The following is a 26,109-nucleotide window of genomic DNA, read 5'->3' on the forward strand; positions in this document are numbered from 1 at the left end:
TGTAATTACAAACTATAGATGGAAGGCACCTCGGGAGGTCTTGGTTACTGCTTTCGGGCAGGTAGGTACTTGGTCAAACTACTCACGACTCACCATTGCCTGCTGTTTCATATTCAGAGTCTTCCTTGGAAGCATGCTCCAATAATTTATGGTCTCATGTTTTTACTCATGTCAGCCAAAATATGTTCTGCTTTTTACTTTGAGTCCATTTCTGTTTTGGTTTTTTGGGGGGTGGGGAGAGGACATGTGAACCTGATTGGCTTTTCTAAACACTGCCTAGCATATATTTTTGCTCCATTTGTATTGAGTAAAGGAAGGAAGGAAGAAGGTAGGAACAAAGGAAGGATCCTTCTTCATAGGTAACATTCACTTTTCTTTAGGACATCTTAGCTTTTTCTTTTGCTGAATTATCATAACATCCAGGGTCTATTATTTTGGTTAGCTTAGTTTTTAAAAAATTATCTCTAGTTGTCCCTTTTTAAGTTACGAGATATAATCTTCAAATAAGGGTTTCACTCATAGAAGATACTGTATATAAATAACTCTTTAGACCTATCATAAATTTTGGTGGCCTGTTCCATCTCTTTGGCCATCCTGCATGTCCTGGTGCTGGTGGTTGCATATAAGCTTTATACAGAGGTATTTGGAGAGAGGGATTAGTAGGTCTGTATTTCCACTCTAAGAGTTGATGCCAGCTGTTATCCATGAACTCACTGCTTCACTACACCCTTCTGGAAGGAGGAGGACAAAGTAGATAAAATAAAACACTGCCTGTAGACCTACACATCGAAGAGCAACCTTCAAGTCATGTATTATTCCAGTCCTGTTACTCTTTTTATTTAGTCGAGGTTTCCTGGTGAAATCGGCTTATTTTACCTTCGTTATGGTGTAGTGTGTAAGATTTCTATGTTCAAGCATGAGTGAAGTAAAGCAATTCCTGTTTTATTTCATTTCTATAGAACTAAAAGCCACTCATTACTTTGCTAAAGTTTCTTAGGTAAATCTGTATCCATGGATAAATCATCCTGTTTTATACTGGATTTAGTGTACCACTTCTGTTTACCCTGTTGACCTTGTGTATCCAACTGGCTGAAAGTATCTTCAGGGACCTTGAAGTAAAGGATGGCTTATCTGCCGATGACTGAGCTTTCAAATTGCACATGCAGGAAGATATTAAAGAGATTATAAACCGATTTGCAGAAGTGCAGAGCACTATGGACTAAAGATAAGCTTTAAAGAGACAAAGGTCACATTCTAGGCAGCACAAACTGTAAAGCTAAAAGGGTTTTTTTTTTTTCAAACTGAAGAAAGCTAATGATAACCACCACTGGTTATGGTAACTTGGGCATACTCTTTCCATTGATGTGCCCCTAAGGCAAAGATGTATATATTCTTTTAAAAAATGCAGGTGAGAAGGATTTTTACTTTAATTATTTTGATTAAATACACAATGTTATTTATTATATAAAGGCTCAAGGGAAATTTCAAGGTCTTCTTGGTCTAGTTACTCATCCTAACCATAGCAACTTAGTTATACTAAAAAAAGTATTTTTTATCTCTTTCTTGTTGTTTTCCTCTTATTTATATTTTAAAGCAGCATTTCTCTAATCCCCTCACCAGGGTTGATAGTGAAGCGCAGTTGCTGTTTCAGGGAAGGAAAAGGAAACCTGATGAATACTGTCATCATCAGTAGTATTACAAGGTTATGTGTAGCCTTTTAAGCAATTTCAAGAAGCTTCCCCAGCATATACCAAATAGTAATGTTGGAGATAACTAAAATGGAGACCATCCAGCACAGGCAAGAACAGGAAACCCTGTCCTTCAAATTGGTCACGCTTAGTAGTGATTTGGCATGAGCCACTTATGAGATAGACTAAACTCAGATGTTACAACAAAGTAATGAAATTCTGGAACAAGTGATTTACAATTCAATTTAGAGTAGTGAGAAATGCTGAAGGTAACCAGGAGAAAAAGTATTTGATAAGATGGATATAAAGCATCACAGGATTTTAGGGCTGGAAAAGACTAATTAGTAGTCATACCCTTCAACTTTTTGTTCAGTTCATAGTCTTTAGCATCTGCCCAGATATTTCTATTAACAAAGATATTACTATGTCTTGAGTCAACCGTTTTCATCATTGCATGACTTTAATTGTTAAAAGCTCTTATATTGAGAGAAAATTTTATTTCTTTTATTTTACTTTTTATTTTATTTACTATTTCTATCTAGTTCTTCCTTCTGCAGTCACAAAAGACCTTTCATTTCACCAAAGATTTAGTGTTTAGTGCTTGTTATTTAAATAATGTATTCCCCTAAGCTACTGATCTACCTTGAAATGATAAAATTCTACAACTTAAAGGAGCTTAGGTGCATCTAGGTTGGATTTATAATTTTGCTACTGGGTTCCAGAAGGTCGATCTTGTGCTTAATCCAGTATCTTTTTCCACAACAGCTTCTCTAATACTTTATGATACTGCCCATGGCTTCTATTATTTTCTCATCTTTCAGTAGTTCCTTTTCTGATATGGTTTCTGGGCTCCTTATTGTTTCCAACACATGTTTGGATTCCCTCTAATTTATCAGAGTTTCTGTTTAAAAGTGTGATATTCAGGGTGGATCCTAGTACTCCAGGCAGGGAGTACTGACCAATGCAAGGTGGATGTCTATATTATTTTAATAAAAATCTGGAGAACAATCTTGTTTACAAAGAAAATTGAAATATTAATATGTAGTGGCACTCACACCACCTTCTACCTTTCTTCTTTTCATGTTTTTCTCTTGTGTACTACCTGGTTCTTTCTGTTTGCTCTTGAGTAAAGCATTCTGAAGAGTCATCTTAATTAGTACCTTCATTTTCCTGTTTGCCTTTTATCCAGTTAAGACCATACAAGAAGATCTTTCCTGAAAGATTGTATTAATACATTGGTACTACATTGTTTCCATTCTGAGTTCCTGACAGAAACAATATTCATGTCCTTTAAATACAGCAGATCTAGGCAGGCAGCAAAGCTATTAGGCTTATGGAAAGTTGTTACACTGTCTTTCAGAGCATTTAATGACAGCCTGCTTTGATCTGTATCTCAGTGCAGCCAGAATTGGTGTTTGCAGGGCAGAAATGCATTTCTTTGACTTTATAACTGATTGTTGATGCAAAGTCAGGTGACTTGGGTCATTTTTATTAGAGCTCACGTGGGGGTGGGCTATGGTCAGTGATGGCCTCAGACTCGACGTTTTCTTTTGAAGATGTTTCCAATTTTGTTGCTAATTTCAAGATCCTGAAATTACCAGAAATACTCTAAGTGGTGTACTTGCAGATGAAATTAGACCATAAGATAAAATGTAGGAGGCACATATAATACAGTGTCTATGTCCTTATCCAATAAGCCATTGCTTAACAAGACAAATCAGTGTATACTTAGTGTATGCTTCATTTTCAGATAGGTAACTTGAGCCATTCTTTCTCTTTTCTTAGCTTACCAAATCGGTAGGAAGCAAGAGTAAACAAAGAATTTATCTGTATTTTGAAACACACTTTCCTGGTTCTTTAATTTGATAGAATTGGATACGTTTTCTTTGATGTTTTTGATTCCATGTTTATATTGGCTTCCTTAAGTTTAATGACTGTGCCGGTTTGAATGTATTGTGTCCCCCAAATGCCATTGTCTTTGTAGTTTTGTGGGGCAGATGTTTTGGTGATGGTTGGATTTGCTTGGAATGTGCCCCACTCAGCTGTGGGTAATGATCATTTTGATGAGATGTTCCCATGGAGGCGAGGCCCCACCCATTCGGGGTGGGCCTTGATCAGTGGAGCTATATAAATGAGCTGACTCAGAGAGAGGAAATTCACTGAGTGCAGCTGGGAGTGATGTTTTGAAGAGGAGCAAACTTGCTGGAGAGGAACGTCCTGGGAGAAAGCCGTTTTGAGGCCAGAGTTTTGGAGCAGACGCCAGCTGCCTTCCTAGCTAGCAGAGGTTTAGAGGACGCCTTTGGTCATCCTCTGGTGAAGGTACCCGATTGCTGAGGTGTTTACCTTGGATGCTTTGTGGCCTTAAGACTGTAACTGTGTAGTGAAATAAACCCCCGTTTTATAAAAGCCTATCCATCTCTGGTGTTTTGCATTCTGCAGCATTGGTAAACTAGGACAATGACCTATTGAAAAGTCTCATTTGAAAGGTTTCTGTTTATATGGCCTTACTAGCTACGATTGCAGGGGAGTGATGACATATGAAGTATTCTCTAAATTTTATTCTTTGTATAGCATGTTTCTCTAGTTAAGGTTCATGATAAATTATAGTAAGGGTGCCCACTTGGAATGAGCACTTCTTTTGCTGTTCTGACAGATGATTGTTCCCTGTCTACATTATACTTTCTGCCCTTTGAATTATTGTCAGCATTTATCATGTTTTTCAGTCCCTTTTTGAAACATGTCTTCACTTAGCCCCCAGGGTTCAGTCTTGCTCTGTTTTCCTCCCACCTTACTGGTCACTCCTCCTCTGTCTCCTTTGCTATTTCCTCCTCACCTTCCCACACTCTGAATATTGGAGTGTGTCAGGCTGAACCTTGTACTTCTTCCCTTTTCTATCACAGTCACTTTGCTTGATGATCCCATCCAGTCTCATGACTGTAGGCTGATGATCGAAGCCTGAACTCCTCCCCTGATGTCCAGTTTCACATGTCCACATATCCAACATCTCTACTTGGCTATCTAGTGTGCTCATCAAATTTAGCACTTCTACCCTTGAACTCTTTATTCACCCCCATATCCCACTGTAAGAATAATTCCTTCTTTTTTTTTTATTTTTTTTAAATCTTCATTTTATTGAGATATATTCACATACCACGCAGTCATACAAAACAAATCGTACATTCAATTGTTCACAGTACCATTACATAGTTGTACATTCATCACCTAAATCAATCCCTGACACCTTCATTAGCACACACCCAAAAATAACAAGAATAATAATTAAAGTGAAAAAGAGCAATTAAAGTGAAAAAGAACACTGGGTGCCTTTGTCTGTCTTTTTGTTTCCTTCCGCTATTTTCTACTCATCCATCCATAAACTAGACAAAGGGTAGTGTGGTCCTTATGGCTTTCCCAATCCCATTGTCACCCCTCATAAGCTACATTTTTATACAATTGTCTTCGAGATTCATGGGTTCTGGGATGTAGTTTGATAGTTTCAGGTATCTACCACCAGCTACCCCAATTCATTAGAACCTAAAAAGGGTTGTCTAAATTGTGCGTAAGAGTGCCCAACAGAGTGACCTCTTGGCTCCTTTTGGAATCTCTCTGCCCCTGAAGCTTATTTCATTTCCTTTCATATCCTCCTTTTGGTCAAGAACATGTTCTCCATCCCACAATGCCAGGTCTACATTCCTCCCCGGGAGTCATATTCCACGTTGCCAGGGAGATTCACTCCCCTGAGTGTCTGATCCCACATAGTGGGGAGGGCAGTGATTTCACCTTTCAAGTTGGCTTAGGTAGAGAGAGAGGGCCACATCTGAGCAACAAAGAGGCATTCAGGAGGAGGCTCTTAGGCACAACTATAGGGAAGCCTAGCCTCTCCTTTGCAGCAACAATTTTCCCAAGGGTAAATCCTGTGGTAGAGGGCTCAACCCATCAAACCACCAGTCCCCTATGTCTGTGGTCATGTTAGCAACTATCGAGGTGGGGTAGGCCAATACCCCTGCATTCTCCACAGGCTCCTCAAGGGGGCTCTACATATTTTTTTCCTTGTTTTTTTTTTTAACTTTTTTTTTTTTTCAATCAACTGTAGGAAAAATAAAAAAATTAAAAAAAAGAATAATTTAAAAAAAAACATGCAATAAAAGAACCTTTCAAAGAGACCATAACAAGGGAGTAAGAAAAAGACAACTAACCTAAGACAACTACTTTACTTCCAACATGTTCCTACTCTACCCCAAGAAAGTTACCTAATATAGCAACATTTCTGTGAACTTGTTCCTACTATACCCATTAGAAATTAACAGACCATAGTCATTCCTGGGCATTCCCAGAACGTTAAATTTACCCACGATAGCTTATCTGTTCTTACTGGATTATTTTTCCCCCTTCCTTAATTGCTCTCTGTCACTAGTTCCCCTACATTCTACATTAAAAACCATTTGTTTTACATTTTTCAAAGTTCACGTTAGTGGTAGCATATAATATTTCTCTTTTTGTGCCTGGCTTATTTCGCTCAGCATTATGTCTTCAAGGTTCATCCATGTTGTCATATGTTTCACGAGATCGTTCCTTCTTACTGCCGTGTAGTATTCCATCGTGTGTATATACCACATTTTATTTATCCACTCATCTGTTGAAGGACATTTGGGTTGTTTCCATCTCTTGGCAATTGTGAATAATGCTGCTATGAGCATTGGCTTGCAGATACCTGTTCGTGTCACTGCTTTCCGATCTTCCGGGTATATACCGAGAAGTGCAATTGCTGGATCAAACGGTAACTCTACATCTAGTTTTCTAAGGAACTGGCAGACTGACTTCCAGAGTGGCTGAACCATTATACAGTCCCACCAACAATGAATAAGAGTTCCAATTTCTCCACATCCCCTCCAGCATTTGTAGTTTCCTGTTTGTTTAATGGCAGCCATTCTAATCAGTGTGAGATGGTATCTCATTGTGGTCTTAATTTGCATTTCTCTAACAGCTAGTGAAGCTGAACATTTTTTCATGTGTTTCTTGGCCATTTGTATTTCCTCTTCAGAGAACTGTCTTTTCATATCTTTTGCCCATTTTATAATTGGGCTGTCTGTACTATTGTCATTGAGTTGTAGGATTTCTTTATATATGCAAGATATCAGTCTTTTGTCAGATACATGGTTTCCAAAAATTTTTTCCCATTGAGTTGGCTGCCTCTTTACCTTTTTGAGAAATTCCTTTGAGGTGCAGAAACTTCTAAGCTTGAGGAGTTCCCATTTATCTATTTTTTGTTTTGTTCCTTGTGCTTTGGGTGTAAAGTCTAGGAAGTGGCTGCCTAATACAAGGTCTTGAAGATGTTTTCCTACATTATCTTCTAGGAGTTTTATGGTACTTTCTTTTATATTGAGATCTTTGGTCCATTTTGAGTTAATTTTTGTGTAGGGTGTGAGGTAGGGGTCCTCTTTCATTCTTTTGGATATGGATATCCAACTTTCCCAGCCCCATTTGTTGAAAAGACCATTATGACCCAGTTCAGTGACTTTGGGGGCCTTATCAAAGATCAGTCGGCCATAGATCTGGGGGTCTATCTCTGAATTCTCAATTCGATTCCATTGATCTATATGTCTATCTTTGACCAGTACCATGCTGTTTTGACAACTGTGGCTTTATAATAAGCTTCAAAGTCAGGGAGTGTAAGTCCTCCCACTTCGTTTTTCTTTTTTAGAGTGTCTTTAGCAATTCGAGGCATCTTCCCTTTCCAAATAAATTTGATTACTAGCTTTTCCAAGTCTGCAAAGTAGGTTGTTGGAATTTTGATTGGGATTGCATTGAATCGGTAGATGAGTTTGGGTAGAATTGATATCTTAATGACATTTAACCTTCCTATCCATGAACATGGAATATTTTTCCATCTTTTAAGGTCCCCTTCTATTTCTTTTAGTAGAGTTATGTAGTTTTCTTTGTATAGGTCTTTTACATCTTTGGTTAAGTTTATTCCTAGGTACTTTATTTTTTCAGTTGCTATTGAAAATGGTATGTTTTTCTTGAGTCTGTCTTCATTTTGTTCATTTCTAGCATAGAGAAACATTACTTACTTAGGTGCATTAACCTTGTATCCCGCTACTTTGCTAAATTTGTTTATTAGCTCTAGTAGCTGTATCGTCGATTTCTCAGGGTTTTCCAGATATAAGATCATATCACCTGCAATCAATGACAGTTTTACTTCTTCTTTTCCAATTTGGATGCCTTTTATTTCTTTGTCTTGCCGGATTGCCCTGGCTAGCACTTCCAGCACAATGTTGAATAACAGTGGTGATAGCGGGCATCCTTGTGTTGTTCCTGATCTTAGAGGGAAGGCTTTCAGTCTCTCACCATTGAATACTGTGCTGGCTGTGGATTTTTCATATATGCTCTTTATCATGTTGAGGAAGTTTCCTTCAATTCCTACCTTTTGAAGTGTTTTTATCAAAAAGGGATGTTGGATTTTGTCGAATGCTTTTTCAGCATCTATTGAGATAATCATTTGATTTTTCCCTTTTGATTTGTTAATGTGTTGTAATACATTGATTGATTTTCTTATGTTGAACCATCGTTGCATGCCTGGAATGAACCCCACTTGGTCATGGTGTATGATTTTTTTAATGTGTCTTTGGATTCGATTTGCAAGTATTTTGTTGAGGATTTTTGCATCTATATTCATTAGGGAGATTGGCCGGTAGTTTTCCTTTTTTGTAGCATCTTTGCCTGGTTTTGGTATTAGATTGATGTTAGCTTCATAAAATGAGTTAGGTAGTGTTCCATTTTCTTCAATGTTTTGGAAGAGTTTAAGTAAGATTGGTGTCAGTTCTTTCTGGAAAGTTTGGTAGAATTCCCCTGTGAAGCCATCTGGCCCTGGGCATTTACTTGTGGGAAGATTTTTGATCACTGTTTGGATCACTTTGCTTGTGATGGGTTGGTTGAGATCTTCTGTTTCTTCTCTGGCCAGTCTAGGTTGTTCATGTGTTTCTAGGAAATTGTCCATTTCCTCTGCAGTGTCCAGTTTGTTGCCATACAGTTGTTTATAGTATCCTGTTATAATTTTTTAAATTTCTTCGGGATCTGCAGCTATGTCACCTTTTTCATTCATTATTTTGTTCATATGAGTCTTCTCTCTTTTTGATTTTGTCAGTCTAGCTAGGGGCTTGTCAATCTTGTTGATCTTCTCAAAGAACCAACTTTTGGTGATATTTATCCTCTCTATTGTTTTTTTGTCCTCTATGTCATTTATTTCTGCTTTAATCCTTGTTATTTCTTTTCTTCTACTTGGTTTAGGATTGGTTTGCTGTTCATTTTCTAGCTTCTTCAGTTGATCCGTTAGTTCTTAGATTTTGGCTCTTTCTTCCTTTTTAATATATGCATTTAGTACTACAAATTTTCCTGTCAGTACTGCTTTTGCTGCATCCCATAGGTTTTGGTATGTTGTGTTCTCATTTTCATTTGTCTCTATATATTTAGCAATTTCTCTTGCTATTTCTTCTTTAACTCACTGAGGGATGACTGTGCTGTGTCACAGGTGAGTGCCATCCCCCCAGGGCGGCTCTGGGCTGCTGAGCTGTGTAGGGAGGCTCCCAGTCTGCTGAATGATGGCTGAATAGGGCTTTGTTAATTCACACAGTTCCACCTTCCCAATTCTGGGTCAACCAGCTGAGGGTGCAGGGAAGGCTGATGTCCATGCCCAGTTTTGTGGTGTGTGCCTGTTATTTGAAGCACTTCCGTAACACTGGGTTGTCTGGGGCAGCTCTGGGCTACGGGGCTGGCAACAGGCAGGAGTGTTTCCTGTCCACCAGGATGATGGCTGTGAGCGGACAACCCCCTTTTCTTGGGAAGTTGTGGTGTTTAGTGAATTTTCTCAGCCACTGGATTATTTCCTTTCGTCTCAGAGCTCTCTTAGTTCTGCTCTTGTTCTTAGTTCTGCTCTTGTCTTGGCCTGCCCAAATTTCAAGTCTTTGAGGCTTTCTGTATTGGGCGTCTTAGAGTAATTGTTTTAGAAAAATAAAAAAAAAAAAAAAAAAAAAAAAAAGCCCTCCTTGCAGATCTAATGGGGTATTGAAATGCTAACAGACAAAGCAATTAGGGCCATTAAGGAAAGATCCAGGGGGCAGAGAGATCAGTTTTTCTTCCGGATTTGCATATGAGCCTCAGGGCCTGAGCTCTGCCCTTCCCCTTTCTGTGTTCACCAGAACTCCAAAAAGCCTCCGCTTTTATTTTTGAGTTTGTCTTACTGTTTTTTGCTATTCCTGTCTCCTCTCTGCTGGGCTGGCTGCTCTCAGATTCTCTGGTGTCTGGTCTCAGTCTATCTATGGTTGGAGTTTGGATCAGTAGAATGAGTTTCCAATAAGAGCTGCCACTGCAGTTCTCCCTTCTCCCACGGGACTGAGCCTGGCAGGGAGGGGCGCGGGTCCCCTGGCCACAAAAACTTACAGATTTCACTGATCTCATCAGTTCGGTGTGTTCATGAGTGTTGTATGAAGTATGCCCAAAGTCACATTGCTCTGCGGTGTCCAGTCCATGCAGTTCCTGGCTTTCTACCTACTTTCCTGGAGGAGTAACTAAAACATACAGCTCACCAATCCGCCATTTTGCCCCACCTCCAATAATTCCTTCTTAAGTGTTTTGCATCTCAGTAAATGACCATTCCATTATTCAGTCTAGGCATTCAGGCAAACAATCTTGTGTCATCTGTAAATCTTCTTGTTTTCTTGTACTCTAAATCTAGTCCTTCAGCAAATTCTGCAAAGTCTAACCTTAAAATAGCGAAAATCTGACTGCTCCCAAACACTTCCATCACTACCTCTCCTGCTCCAAGATATCATTATCTCTCATCTTATTATTGCAATAGCTTCATGACTATTTTCCTGCTTTCAGTCTTGCCCCCCTCTCTGTCTATGTTTTATTTGGCAGCCATAACAATTTTTTTTACAGTCCGTTGCTCAGATTCCTCCTGTTTACTTACCCATGGTAAAATTCCTGCATGATTTGGGCTCTTCCCCAGCTACCACACCCTTCCCAAATCCTTTTATTCTCCCTTTAGTGCCCTCCCTGTTCTTTCTACTGTAGCCTCCTCACTGCTCGTCTAGAGTGCTGCTCACACTTCCATCTCAGGACTCAGCATTTGCCTGGAATGCTCTTTACCCCAGCTGTCAACATGGCTTCTTCTCTCTCTGCTTTCAGGTCCCTGCTTAGAGTCTACTTTTCAGAGAGGTCTTCACTGACCACTACATGTAAAGAAGCAACCTCTTCCTCTCTCTCCTCTTCTCTTGCTTCATTTTTACTCATAACACTTATCACCTGGCATTTTTATATGTTTTTTGTATTTGTTTTAGTAGAAACAAATGAGGGGCAAGATTTTGTGTGTTTTGTTCACTGCTATTTACCTAACCTAGAAGGAGCCTGGCGCCTAGTAGATACTCAGGAAATATCTGTGAAATAAATAAATAAATAAATGCCATCTGAAGTTAAAAATGTTTAAAAAGTGAATTTTAAAAGAAATTAAATGTGGAAAACTTAACATGGAACTAAATAGACATATCGATGGGATGAAATAAATAGCAGAAACTGATTTTTGTATACATAGTATATCCTAACATATGATAAAGAGATTATCACCAATCAGTGATGGGATTGGTTATTTCCAGAAATCAGCAGATATTTTGTGTAAAGGGGCAGAAAGCAAATATTTCATTTCTCCAGGCCATTATCACATCTACTATAGTGAAGAGAGACAGACAATTTGTCAGCTAATGGGTATGGTTTGATTTGACCCATGGGCTATATTTGGCCTAACCTTGAATCATTCAATTAGTAGCATAAACCCCATAAGGGTAGTGTTTTAGTTTCCCAGCTGCTAAAATAAATACCGTACAGTGAGTTGACTTAAAACAACAAGAATTTATAGGTTTGTGGTTTTGAGGCTAGAAGTCCAAAATCTAGAAGATAATTAGGCGATGCTTTCTTCCTGAAGGTTGTGGCATTCTGGGGCCAGCTGCCTGCAATCTTTTCTGTTGCATGGCAGTGCACATGGCGATGTCTTCTCCTTTCTCTTCCTGGTTCTCGTGACATCTGGCTTCTTCCCGTGGCTGTCTCTCTCTGTCTGAATTCATTCTGTTTATAAAGGACTCCAGTGATCTGGATAAAAGCCCAACCTGATTCAGTCGGGCCACACCTTAACTGAAGTAAGAGCTTCAAGAGATCCCATTTACAATTAGTCCACACCCACCAGAATGTGGACCAAGACAAAAACATGTTGAAAGTGGGGAACACAGTTCAAACCACCCCAGGTAGTGATTTTTATATGTTGTTCACTGATATTTCCTAAGTACCTAGAACATTCTTGGCATTCTTGTTGAGTAAATCAAACTGGCTATTTAGGTTGCAGATTAACTCAGATCCTAGCCTCACATTGTATGATAGCATAAGTTGTAATATATTGTAGAACTAAATGTGAAAAATGAAACTATAAAAAAGGATGGCAATGTAAGTGAATATATATATATCTGTCTTTGGAACAGAAAGGTCTCTTTAAGCTTAAAGCACTATGGATGAAATTAGATAAGGAAAATAATAGACTTTTCACTCTGAAAATTTAATACTTAACTACATTAAAAAGATCATAAATAAAAATAAAAAAATTAAAATGGAAAATTTACTATAGATTGACCAAAAGGCTAACAATTGATAAGAAAAACACTAACATAATAATAAAATGGGCAAAAAAAAAGTATTCTTGATTTATAGAAGAGAAAAGTACAAGTAACTAAGAAATCCTTGAAAAAATGTTCGATTGTTAATATTCAAGGAAATACAAAGGAAAGCAAGATCCAATTTCCATCTATACAAGGTTAATGAGTAAACGTTGGTGATAGTTTGATGGGATGGGCACTCACATACCTTGCTGATAGTAAAATATATGCAGTCTTTCTGAAAAGCATTTTGATAACGCATTAAAAAACTTTCATCCCTTTTTTAAAAATATTTTTATTGTAAAATATAACACATACAGAAGAGTGATAACTTTCAAAGTATGATTTAACAAGTAGTTACAGAGCAAATTTCAAAGAATGTTATGGGTTACAGTTTCACCACTTCAGTTATTTCCTTCTAGCTGTTTTAATACCCTGGAGACTTAAAAATACATATATTTACATGAAGATTCAGTCTTCATACCCCTTTGATAAATCCTATCTTGTCTGTTGCTACTTCTCCCTCTCATTTAATCACTGTCTCAGTCTTCAGGGATGTCTGGGCAGTGACCAGCCTAACTTGTTCATATTGAAAAGGGGTGTCGACATTATGGGGATGGGGGATGCGTCTAGTTGATATTCTTGAAGAGGCTGCTACCTCTGTTTCATCCTTTTTTAATGTGTCAAGTAATTTACCTTTCTAAGATCTGTCTAGGGAAATGTTTGGAAATTATATCAAGGGTTTCTGGTCAAAGAAGTTCAGCATATTTTTATAATAATGTACAGTAGGAAATAGCTTAAATATTCAACAAGAGAGAAATGTTTAAATAAATTATGATATATCTGTAAGATGGATGTTACAGAATCATTGAGATTATTTTTTGAGGATTTTTAATGATGATTGGGTGTTGAATATGAAAAGGAAGATACAAAATTGGTTATCCAGAATGATTTCAATTATGTAAAATATATATGGCATAGCAAAAGGATTAGAAGAAAAAGTACCAAATGGTAACTGTGATTTTATCTGGATTATAGGGTTATGGATAATTTTTGTTTTCCATTTTATGTTTTTCTGTATTTTCTCAGGGTTCATAGAGTTAGAATATACTGATAGTAAGAAAACAATGTTATCTTTTAAAAACAATGAATCTAAAATTCTAAGAAAGCCATTAGAGTGTGTGAACACATGATTCACATAAAAAAGGCAATATACAAAGCAAATGCTTAAAAAAGTTTTGGCCTCACAAATAAAGGAGGGCAAATTAAAATAAATATGAGATATCATTTCAGATGTTTGGAGGAACACTTTTACTATATATGAGGAATGCTAAAATGATCCTTAGGTTCTTTGATCTATATGATCAAAGGTAGGCTTCTGGGCTCCAGAGCAGCATTGTCCAGTAGCATAGCTACTATTTATATGTAGCTATTTAAGTTTAAATTAAGTGAAATAAAATAAAATTTAAAATTCACTTCCTGAGTTGCACCACCCACATTTCTAGTGATCAATAAGCACATGTGTCTAGTGGCTACTATGTTGGACAATGCAGATATAGAAAATTTCCATCATTGAAGAAAGTTTTATTGAATGGTGCTGCTGTGGCCTTTGATACATTATTGACATAGTCTGTATATAGTCCTTGGAATGGTAGCAGTTAACTTTCAGAGCAGCAGAAGAGAGAGGGACATCATATACGTAAGGGGAGAAATTTCAGACATAATTATGTCTACAAATTTCACTTAATTTTTTTTATTCAACAAATAATTTTTGAATGCCTGCTATGTGCCAAGGTGTTGCATGTCATTGGTGAGCAAGACAGACTGGTTCTCCTTTCTAGGAATTTATATTCTAGTAGTGGAAAGAGGTTTTCACTTCCTTCAGTTCTTGCCTTCTAGAATGACCTTCCCAAACAATTTAAAGAAAATAGCAGCCCTTGACTATACCCACCCATCCTGCATCATTCTCTTTACAGCTTGCCCTGCTTTGTTTTTCTTTGTGGTCTATTATTTTCTCTTTACCATTTAACATCTTATATATTAATTTGTTTATTATCAATCTTCCTTGATTAGAATAAAGGCTCTAAGCAAGTAGGGACTTTGTTTTGTTTGGTTCACTGACTAAGTCCTAGTTCAACATTTAGTTTTAATTTAATAATTTATGTCCCAAAGTGCTTGTGCATGAAATCTGATGAATATATAGTAAAATTCATTGAAAGTAGAAGAATACAAACATTTCAAAAGATGGATATTTTTTTCCCCTTGGGAAAGACAATGATGGTGAGCTGGTTTATCAAGTTGTAAAACATTACAAATTGAGAACCATTTCATTTTTTGGAGTTGGGTTAAAATGTTTTAAAAAATGATCCATGGAGTATACCAAAAATTTTAATGGTGATTAGTGACACACCTTAAGATAAACCTCAAATAATCTAAAAATGAGACAAGAAATTACAATTTAGTATATGGTTAGAGGATAATTAGATATCAATATAGAAAAAAAAAATAAGAAAAATCTGTAATTCAAGTCACTTCTAGCAGCAAATTCCAGATAGCATAAAGACTTAAACAGGAATCAAGATTTGTAAAGGGATGGGAGAACTCTAATTTAAGAAAACTATAATGAAAATGAATACATCATTTTCTTTTGCAGAGAGGAAGTTCCTTTCTTTTTTATACTAAATAAATGGAAATAGTCAACATAGAAATATAGTACCCAAATGTTAAAAATTAGTTTTTTACGGTGGAATGTAATGAAATAAATATTTGAAATAAAGAGTCAGAATGGGAAAATATATGTGAACTACAAATGAAAAGTGTTTGTTATAAATGATAGGTACCTAATACTGATGTATGATGTATCAATACTGATACATAATGTATAGTTATTTTCCAGATTTCATTTCAAAAGTGGTTTAGAGGGTTTGAATTGTTTGTACATAACAAAAATAGGCATGAAATGATTACATGGAAAAGTGTTTCCCCTTGTTAGCAATGTAAAAAATGCATAATAAAATAACTTTTAGTACCATTGAATTGGCAACAACAGTTATAATTTGCAGGTGTATCAGCCCATCCCAACAGGAAACAGCACAATCCAAGAGATGTGGGTGGGGTTAAAGGAACCAAGAAGGCACTGGAACACCAAGAAATTGGGTTAAATGAAAGGCTGAAGAGGGAAGGGGAGTGGGTGTTACTATGGAGCCTGGAGAAGGCTTGGAGACAATGAACATCCCTGATAGGAGCTGTAACCAGAGATTACAGATGAGGCCAAAGCCTCAGCAAGGAGAGGCAGATGGGGTGGAGGCAGAGATAGGGTAGCTAGATACCCACGTTCTTTTTCTTCCCTCTCTGTGATCTCATGCCAAGGCCTTATATTAGCTGAACCCAATCGCAAGTCTGGACGCTAGATAATAGTAATGAGGGGACATCCTATGTGTCCAAGCTAGGTTGTTTGATAACATTGTAAATATATTATTTTAGAGGATTGATCCAGCAAGTATTATAAAACTGTTTATATCCCTCATCTACGGATTCCTCTTTTGGTGCTATATGTCCCATCCCACCAAAAAAAAAAAACAACTTTTGGAAAATGAAAACAATAATTTTGCACAAAAACACTTTTTATAATAGCCAAGAAAAGAAAGAAAGAAAGAAAGAAAAATAGAAAAGATGATCCTCTAAATGACTAGTTACTAGCAAATATGAAAATGTTTATATTTTTGGTTGTGCCCCTCAACTCATTCCAAAAATGGATTGAGGCATGGTGGTGCATTAGAATGATGAAATAAATATAGCTACTTAAAATAAGTGTTTAGATAATGCCAGTAAGTGAAAATCTTTTATAGGAAATAATATTTTGTGAATATGATGTGCATAGTGATTAAAACTTTAGAAATATGTTACATATAAAAAGATCATTTAATGTGATATAATTTTATGTGAAGTATTTCCGGTATTTATTGGAAAGAGGTAGTAAAAACAAAATAAAAGACAGGGTAAAGAAATACTGCTATTCATTAGGTTCTTCATCTGTTAAATGATACCTACTTGGCAGAGTTGTTATTAGAACTAAAAAGTTACATTATGAAGTTGTATTATGAGATAACTTATGAAGAGTTATTTAAGATTTGAATAAGAAAAATGGCTTCCCACATCCTTGCCTATCTACTGAGATTACAGTGTAGGGTGAGAGGTTCTAGAGGTAAAAATGTTACCATTCAAATGGGACAGAAAAAAATTCCTTGAAAAGTTTGAACTTTTTGCCCAAATGAATTGGGGAAGAGATTTCATACACTTTTGTAAATACAGACTTTTCATTGGCGAGGATTTTGAGGAAACAATTTATTTAGAAATAAGTAATTTTTTAAATTCAGTTTTATTGAGATATATTCACATACCATACAGTCATCCATGGTGTACAATCAACTGTTCACAGTACCATCATATACTTGTACATTCATCACCCCAATCTATTTTTTGAGCATGTTCCTTATACCAGAAATAATCAGAATAAGAATAAAAAATAAAAGTAAAAAGGAACACCCAAATCATCCCCCCCATCCCACCCTATTTTTCATTTAGTTTTTGTCCCCATTTTTCTACTCATCCATCCATACAGTGGATAAAAGGAGTGCGATCCACAAGGTTTTTACAATCACACTGTCACCCCTTGTAATCTACATTGTTATACAGTCTTCAGGAGTCAAGGCTACTTGGTTGGAGTTTGGTAGTTTCAGGTATTTACTTCTAGCTATTCTAGTACATTAAAACCTAAAGAATGTTATCTATATAGTGCATAAGAATGTCCACCAGAGTGACCTCTCAACTCCATTTGAAACCTTTCAGCCACTGAAACTTTCGTCTCATTTCGCATCCCCCTTTTGGTCAAGAAGATGTTCTCAATCCCATGATGCCAAGTCCAGACTCATCCCCGCGAGTCATGTCCTGCGTTGCCAGGGAGATTTACACCCCTCGGAGCCAGGTCCCACGTAGGGGGAAGGCAGCGAGTTCATCTGCCAAGATGGCTTAGTTAGAGAGAGAGGCCACATGTAAGCAACAGAGAGGCACTCAGGGGGAGACTCTTAGGCACAATTATAAGCAGGTTTAGTCTCTCCTTTACAGTAACAAGCTTCATAGGGGCAAGTCCCAAGATACAGGGCTCAGCATATCAGGCCATCAGTCCCCAATGTTTGTGAGAACATCAGCAACAATCCAGGTGAGGAAGTTCAACACCTTTGCATCCTCCCCCAGCTCCTCAGGGGGACCCTGAATATATATTTTTATTCACCACCTGAATTACTTTGGGATGTGTTGCTACAGAAATAAGTAATTTTTAATTGATCGACTAAACACCAAATTCTGTTTAGTTCTTTGGCTAATGACCAGTTGCAAAGTGATGCGGTGTGGTACTATAATAGCTTCAGAGTACCCCACAAAGTTGTGTGAACAGTCACTGGGTGAGGAAGAAGGCTATTTGGGCTGATCATGGCAGTATCAGTCTGCTACCTATTCCATTTTAAGATACCTTTATCCTATATATAAGGATACTGTACTATAAAAGCCAGTGCTGAAAAGATACTAAAAGAGATAAATCCTAATTCATGTCCCTCATGGGAAAATCAAATTGATATTAGATCTGGGCCCACTTTAAAATTTAAAGGTTGAGTACTCCACAAATATACCCTAACCCAAAGTTAACTTCAAATGAAATAAGACTCAGTCTCTTTCATTTTTAAAATTAACTAATTGATTCATTCATTTCACATTTAGTCAGCATCTTGTATGTGCCAGATGCTATGTTATATGCTGGAACAACCATTAACAGATTATATAATTTCACAAAATTTGTTTCCTTTAATCACAGTGTTCCCTACAATAACCCTTTCAGATTAGATACACCAAAATCCTTTAGCTGTAATAACAACCCTGTCAGGTAGGTGTCATTTAACAGGTAAAAAAAAGTGAACTGCCTCTGGTTACTCAGATGGGAAGTAACTTCAGCACAAAACATACCCTGTACTCTCTTCTGTCTCATTTTTGGCAAATACTGGTATTAGTGCTCCTATTTTCCAAACCAGAAACATTGGGACACATGGTTTGAGACAGGAATTTTTCTCTTTTGTGATTTTTTTTTGTATGTGAAAGGATTTTAAGCAATACCAAATTAAATTACATATATGTATTCTTTTGCTTAATCTCCTTATTGAAAAGAAGAAAATTACATAAAAATTTGGATTGTCTAAGAACATCTGGAACATATGGCCACCATATTTACCTCACCGCAGTTCTGAGACTGTTTAGGCTTCTTACTCTGCCCTAGTTTTTCAGTCTTGTCTCATAGCCTGTACTCTTCCTTCCCACTTCTTTTTTTAATCTCCATGTTTCTTGTTTTTTCACCATCCGTCTTTTTTTTTTCACTTGTTTTTAATCATGTATCTTAGCTTTTGCAGTTTGTCTAACCAACGCACATGGGAATGTACAGTTTGCTTAGCAAAATGCCCCATTTATGCCTCATTTAATCCCATATAAAAATCAGAGCAGGAGCCAGGGCAGTGTTCTTTTCTGGTCTGTCCCAGCCTGTGTATTGTCTGTTGTTACTTAGCCTACTCTGAGAAAGATTCATATTTCCATGCTTCCCAGATGCTCTGTAGATGAAAAACTCAAAATTCTTGGAAAGGATTTGATTTGTCTTCCCCCCACCCCCCTTTTTCTTTTCCTCTCCAGATATTTTGTTTGCATCTTCCAATTTGGAGCAGGCATTATATATGAAAATGGAAAGATATACACCACCATTAATCACATTCCCCACTTTCTTACACTTGTAATGACTCTTTCCTCTTTGGTTTCTTCACTTTGAGAGGAAAAGTGTTTCCAGGGAAGTCAAGGGATGGAGGGAGAAGGCTGGTGTGTGAGAGGTGAGAGAAGTGGAACAAAGAAAGGGTTTGGGGGGTTGGTGGAAGAATTCTGGTCTGGGATGAAATGACAACCAAATTTGATAAAATTTCAGTGGATTTTAGTCAGAAATATTTCTATTCAAATCAGCCTTCAAAAGCAGAAGACCTGGTTCTTCTATTGGTTCCAGTATTGAATACAATTCAAAGATGTGATAAAGTCTATTGAGTTGGTTTGCTTTTCTCTCCAGGTTTGCAACACAACCACAGACAGGAAACATGCAGATGTCTTCTTGGAAAAGTGTGTTACTGAGTCAATAATGAACATCGTTAGCGGCTTCTTTAGTTCTCCTTTTTCAGACAACAGTACCAGCCTCCAGGTAACTTAAACAAACACACACAAAAGGATTTTGTCATAAAGAATGTGTTTACCTCACTTGAGTAGGGAAAAAAAAAACACTTTAAACTGGTCAGGCAGCTACTTCCTTTACTTTTTAAAATTTCTTTTCCTTTTTTTTTTTAAATAAAAAAGCAGCTTTTAATTTGTTAATTAAATGAGGTTATATTAATTTGTGTATTATGCTTTGAATTGTCTAAATAATATGTGGATAGCTTAACAATAATAAAAATGTGTGCATGAAATGGATACATAGCAAGACTGGAAATTTCCTTCAATAACTTCTTTACAAAATATATAAATAAATAAAACAATTCAACTTCTAAAGTGTTAACCGCATTCAAGAAGAAGATATGGCTATCACCATTCTAAGTAACTGAAATGCATTCTTTTTCTGTGCCTCAATCTTCCAATTCTAGTTTAAAGTGAAAACTGAATGTGAAATTTAAGTTGGACTGCGACATCATTGCCAGGGATAGACACATAAAGTGGTCAACACGGTGATTTTCAAATGAGGAAAAATGGCCCTCCAGAAAAGCGACAGAGGGAGTCTATTGAATTTTGCTTTTGTAGATCATTGTTTTCTCATATTATATACTGTTATAGCCCCTTTCTGAGTTTACCAAACTTTATTTTAAATAAAGAGGCCCCATCTTCAAATTGAACTTTTCTTCCTCTCCCTGTAAGCTGAATAGGCATTCTCATGAGTGTGTATTGACTGTTTGCCAAGAATTGAGATAAATGATATGGTTCTTTAAATGGATAGGCATTTTGATCCAATAATTCCACACTAGTAATTTATGCTAATGGAATCAACAGAGATTTATATACTAACATTTTCATCCAACTATTTATAATACTTAAAAATTGAAATCAACCTTAAATCTCCACAAATTGGGTAGCAGTTGAAATTATGGTAGATCTGTAGAATGGTTTATTATGTAGCAATCAAAAATCAAGTTTTTAAAGAGAAACGGATGATGAAAAAATGATCAGAATGTGATATTAAGTTAAATAGTCCACAGAACTACTTTATAGTAGCATCCAAATTTGCATGTGTAAAGAATATACAAATGTATATACATAGTAAAACCTAGGAAGTATCTTCAAAATGTTGATACCGATTATCTCTACATCAGAGGATTATTGGTGATTTTATTTCTGTGGTTCCCAAATATCCTACAGTAATTATATATTACTCTTATAAAAATGCCATTTCAATTGTACTTTCTTTTGGAGTACTCTTAATCTATAAGACGTAACCATATTATATTTTTTTTGTAGCTCAGAAATGATGGCCTTCTCTGCTTGCCCTTCATATGTAACCAAAAAAAAAAAAAAACAAACAAAATAACCCAAAACCCAGAAACACCAAATTTAGTTATACTTGGAAATATACCAGGGATTATAAAAAATGTATTTAAATTCATGTCATTGGCTTCAAGAAATCCCATTTTTTTCTGGTTAAGAATATAGTGAAAATGCAAATGATCAATTTTCTATGAACAATTTATTTCACGTGGCATGGTGTCTGGCATAAAATAGGTATACAATAAGTGTCTGTTGAATTGAGGTATTTATTAGATAGCACTGAAACTTGAAAGGCTGGATTATATCTTGATGAACCTTTTAGATAATGCATGGATAGTATCAGGAGTGTTAATGGTTTATCAGAACTATTTGTCCAATTTCTTTTCGTTTTTAGACACATCAGCCAGTTTTTATTCAGCTGCTGCAATCTGCCTTCAGAATTTATAATTGCACCTGGCCAAACCCAGCACAGAAAGCCTCAGTGGAGTCCTGTATCAGAACTTTGGCTGAAGTGGGTAAGTCACGATGTTGGGTTTTACTTATTTTCTATTTTCTTAAAGAAAGGGGGCTTTTGGCTAATAGGGAATACCAATATTTTTCCAGTATACTACTTAATTAGGAGAGCAGGCATGGTTTCTCTAAAGTTGAAAAGCAAAAATCAGCAAATGATTCTGAATCACACTGTATCCTTTTCAGGAGGGAAATATAATTGTTCTATTTCTAAATGAAAATTTAGTATTATTGCATATATCACTTTATCTAATATAGCTCTTTAAGATTTCAAAGGAATTATTTTTAATTTTAACTGTTATCTCAGATTTCATGATGGAATTATTTTGTCTATTAAGTAGCCTAGCTGACTTATATCTTCATGTGGCAGTAAGGGATTTGAGGGTTTTTAGTTTTCCAATTTTGTTTGAAATCCATCAGTATTTATTGAGGATCCACTATACACGGAAGTCTTTGGAAGTTACAAGTGAAAGGGAATGCAAGAAGATCACAGCTAAGGGAAGTCAGTAAATTTGGGAAAGGATTTCTCATAAATCTCTGTATTTGTGAGGCAGCTAATTAGGGCCTTCCTATGGATGGGGGAGAGGGTTGAGGGAGAAGTAACAGACTTGGTGAGACTTTAAAAATAAAAAGAGAGAGCAACTTGACCATTTTCTCAACTAATGGTGGTTCTGCAGGCATTGGGAAGGCAGTTTATAGTGTGTTACACTATCATTTTCATCATCATCATTGCTAACATTTATGCAATCTTTACCATGTGCAATGATAAGCAATTTACATGCATTAGCTAATTTATTCCTTAGATGGTTACTTTGTTTATTTAAATTTTACAGGTGAGGAAACAGAGAATTATGTAGGTTAGGTAACTTGGCCAGGGTTGTAGTAGGTGCTCAGTAAATATTTGATGAATGAATAAATGATTTAATTACTGTCCATTAAAAATTTTAAGTAGCATTTTCCACCTGTCTGCAGTTTAACCCAAGTGATTTGATATTAACAAAATTTATCAAAGACCCCAATCTTAATTTGAATAAATTAAAAACATTTATAGCCCAGAGGATCAATTGAAAAAATATTAGAACTCATAGGGCTGTACAACACAAACAGTGACCCCTGATGTAAACTATGGACTGTAGCTAATAGTACACTTTTAATAATATTATTTCATCAATTGTAACAAAGGTACCACACTAATGCAAAATGTTATTAATAGGGAAAACTTTGTATGTGAGGGAGGGTATATGAGAACTCTATTTTCTGTTTGATTTTTCTGTAGTCCTACAATTTCCCTAATCAAATAAAAAAAATCAATAAGAAATAAAAGCTATTAGAACTAATAGATTAATAGAGTTCATCTAGGTGAACTAAATATTAAACTAGGTAGACTTTTTATATACCAAAAAGAAACAGAACATAATGTGAAAAAGATATTCTGTTTTAATTTACTCATTGCTGAAGCAAATATCATGCAATGGGTTGGCTTAAATGATGGGAATTTATTGGCTCACAGTTTTCAGGCTAGGAGGAGTTTAAATCAAGGCAATGGTTTCTTCCCAAAGGCTGTTGTTCTGGGGCTGGCTGCCAGCGATCCTTGGTCCTTGGCTCCTCTGTCACCTGCAGTCCATGGCAGCCTGTCCTGTCCTCTCCCTTCTCTTCCCGCATCTGTTGATTTTCTGCTTCTGGCTGCTCCTTCTGTGGCCCTTTACTCTCCCTGTGGCTTTCCCTATGTCCTTCAGTAATAGGATTAAGATCTATCCTGGGCCACACCTTATCTGAAGTAACCTTATTCAAAGGTCCTATTTATAAGGGTTCAATCCACAGGAATGGATTACATTTAAGAATCATGTTTTTCAGGGGTACGTAGCTGCAAACCACCACAGATATTCACAATAGCAAAAAAATATTAAATGCACAGGGGTAAATTTGACAAGAAATATGAAAGAACAAAATTATAATACTAAACTTAGAAATATAAAAGATGTTAATAAATGGAGAATATACTGCATCTAGATTGGAAAATTCAATTTGCAAAGATGCCAATTCTTCTGAAAAATTTAATAATTTACATGGTTCCACATCTGAAACCCTCCTTTGCATACATTCTCCTCACCTCGCACCCCACATATGCTTTGACTCCCCATGTCAAGTGTCACCCCACAAGGACACTTTCTGCTCTAGCTGAAACCCTCCTACAGAGAAAACCTCTTCCCCTTTCTTAGGCTCCAGCACCACACCTCAGGCTGCCACTCTGCGGAGCCACCCCCTCTTCCTGCTCAGCTCCTGGCTCTCCACCCTGGGCACTTGTTTGCATGATACCCTCTTTACCCTGCTTGATCTTTGACACCTGCACCAGGCTGTCGTCCGGTGTGGACACCCTCATCACCCCACTCAAGTTATTTTGGCAGACACCTTCCACTCCTTTTTGGTCTCTGATGCTCTGCTCTGGACAACCACTAATCCTTTCTATGCCTTGCCTAGCTCAGATCCTTACTTTGCTCCTCCCCACCTAAAGGTTTCAGGACAGAATGGTTCAGGAAGCAAAGGGAAGGGATATGGGAATAAGAAGGGGCCCACAATACGTATTTAAGTTGAAACTAAAGAAGGACACAAAACAGAACCTAATTTTAGTATAAAAAGTTGCACATAGCAAAATGCCTAGAGGATATAATTAAAAGGTTAACATACATTATCTCTGAATGGTGGAATTATAAGTGATTCTGATTCTGTTGTTCAAGCTTTTCTGTAATTTCTGAGTTTTTAATTGCATATTACTTTTCAAGTCCCAGTGGACATCAGTAAAAATATTTTCATTTGGACCAAATCAGCTAGGAATAAACTAAACATTTAAAGATAAAATTGAAAGGAAAAGTAAAAAAAAAAAAAAATGACAGTGTTATCTTTTCTGTAGGAATGCATTGTCTTACCTGCCAAGTGTATTTCTGTATTTTACATTTTAAGACAATCTCCCTTCTTCCTCCTCCTCTTCCTCCTTTTCCCCTTCTTATAATTCCTTCTCCTCTTCCTCCTCTTTCCTCTTTCCCCAATCCCCCACCATTCAGCAAATGCAATGGGAAAAACCCCATATAGCCTCACACAGTGCAAAGAGGGCATGCTGTTCTGCAGTAACACTTAAAAGTGAGAGACAAGAACTTTGAGCAATAAATGAGATTCCAAGTTGCACTTGCCTTCTGAACTCTGCCTTCTATGCTGTGTGCTGTGTAGTCAAATCAGGTCTTGTATAGCAAGATAGCAGAGCCTTGGGGGTCTAAACTAGTCACTGAAATTCTATTAGTCCAATGTATCTTTCATTCCTGTGTTGTAAAATTTCATTTTCTACTATTTCCTATATGGGCCAAAATCTTATGATTTAACAAGAAATTTTGGGTACTATTTGAGAGCTATATAGACATGTAGAATAGGAAGTCTAAAAAATAATATCAAAATTTGTAATCAAGATAGGTTTGGGTTAGGTTAGACCTAAAATCCTAGTTTTATCTTTGTGAGAAGTCATGTTTTTTTCCTTCTTTATCCTGTCCATCTGAACAGCTACTCATCTCCGAAATTCTATCTCCACTCTCTTCATCTGTCCCTCCCTTTCCATTCTCTTCATCAGGGCCTTTGTTTAATCCCCTATGACTTCCCTCTTGGACCACCACTGGAAGTTAATATTCTCTCCTTTTGCCTTTCCTTAATGAATCTATTACCAGAATAATCTTCCCCAAGTGCAGCTCTGTTAAATTCTCTCTATTGGTTTAAAAACACCACTAGCAAAGTCTCCAGCCTTTAGTGGTGTCCCTTTGTCTAACACAGATTCCTCATGGTAGCTTTCATGACCCTCCCTAACAGAGCCCTTCCTCCCTTCCCTTTCTGACCTTGTTGCAAACACACTACAGGAGAGCAAATGAAACTACTAGGAGCTCCTGCAAATGCTGCATGCATTGTTCATGCTATAAATTACTTTCTTTTCTTTCTTCCCCAGTTTCCACATGACCACCTCTCAGCTCCTTTCTATCACTCAAAAATTTTTGTTCAACTTCCTACATAAAAGCCATTCTTCATCCTCATATCCAGATCTTCAGTTTCTCCCATTTAAATACTTATATATAACTTCTTTCTATGCTTTATTTTATTATAACTTACATCATCATAAGTGCTTATTTCCCCTATTAGTTTTACTACGAAGTTCCTGTTCAAAAAAAAAAAAAACATTAATAGAAAGTTCTTACCTAGGAGGAAGATGGTTAACAAGCAAATTCTGCTTTCTCATGGTTGGACCACATCTTTTTTTGTTTTTTTTTGTGGATGCCATTCATGGAAAAACATTTAATCAAAGTGAAACATATTCAGAAGTGAGCATACATGGTAGTAAAAAGATCTAAAACCATTTCACTTGAGTAGTGATTGAACACATTTGAAATATTTAAGCAAAGAAAAGAAATCTGAGGGGGAACATAATTATTTTCAAACATTTGAAGGTGAGAAGGGACTTCTTTTATAGGTTCCTGAGAGATGGGGTTATAACCAATGTATGGCACCTGTAAGAGGCAGAATTTTGTCCCACTGGGGGGAAAAAACTATTTTCCAATTAGTATTATTTTAAAGCTTAGAAGTCACAT

At 36.6% G+C, this 26,109-nt stretch overlaps 1 protein-coding gene across 4 annotated transcripts in view; it reads left to right on the top strand.

Annotated features, from left to right (window-relative positions):
• The window catches only part of ITPR2 (inositol 1,4,5-trisphosphate receptor type 2), a 550,850-nt gene that overhangs the window by 268,680 nt on the left and 256,061 nt on the right, over positions 1–26,109 (top strand). For all 4 annotated transcript variants that reach the window (XM_037848345.1, XM_037848346.1, XM_037848348.1 and 1 more), the window contains 2 exons: positions 19,527–19,655; positions 21,378–21,498. In XM_037848345.1, the coding sequence (XP_037704273.1) occupies positions 19,527–19,655; positions 21,378–21,498 (250 nt within the window). The remainder of the gene's footprint in view (positions 1–19,526; positions 19,656–21,377; positions 21,499–26,109) is intronic.

The sequence above is a fragment of the Choloepus didactylus genome, chromosome 8 (genome assembly GCF_015220235.1).
Source record: "Choloepus didactylus isolate mChoDid1 chromosome 8, mChoDid1.pri, whole genome shotgun sequence".
NCBI classification, from domain to species: domain Eukaryota; kingdom Metazoa; phylum Chordata; class Mammalia; order Pilosa; family Megalonychidae; genus Choloepus; species Choloepus didactylus.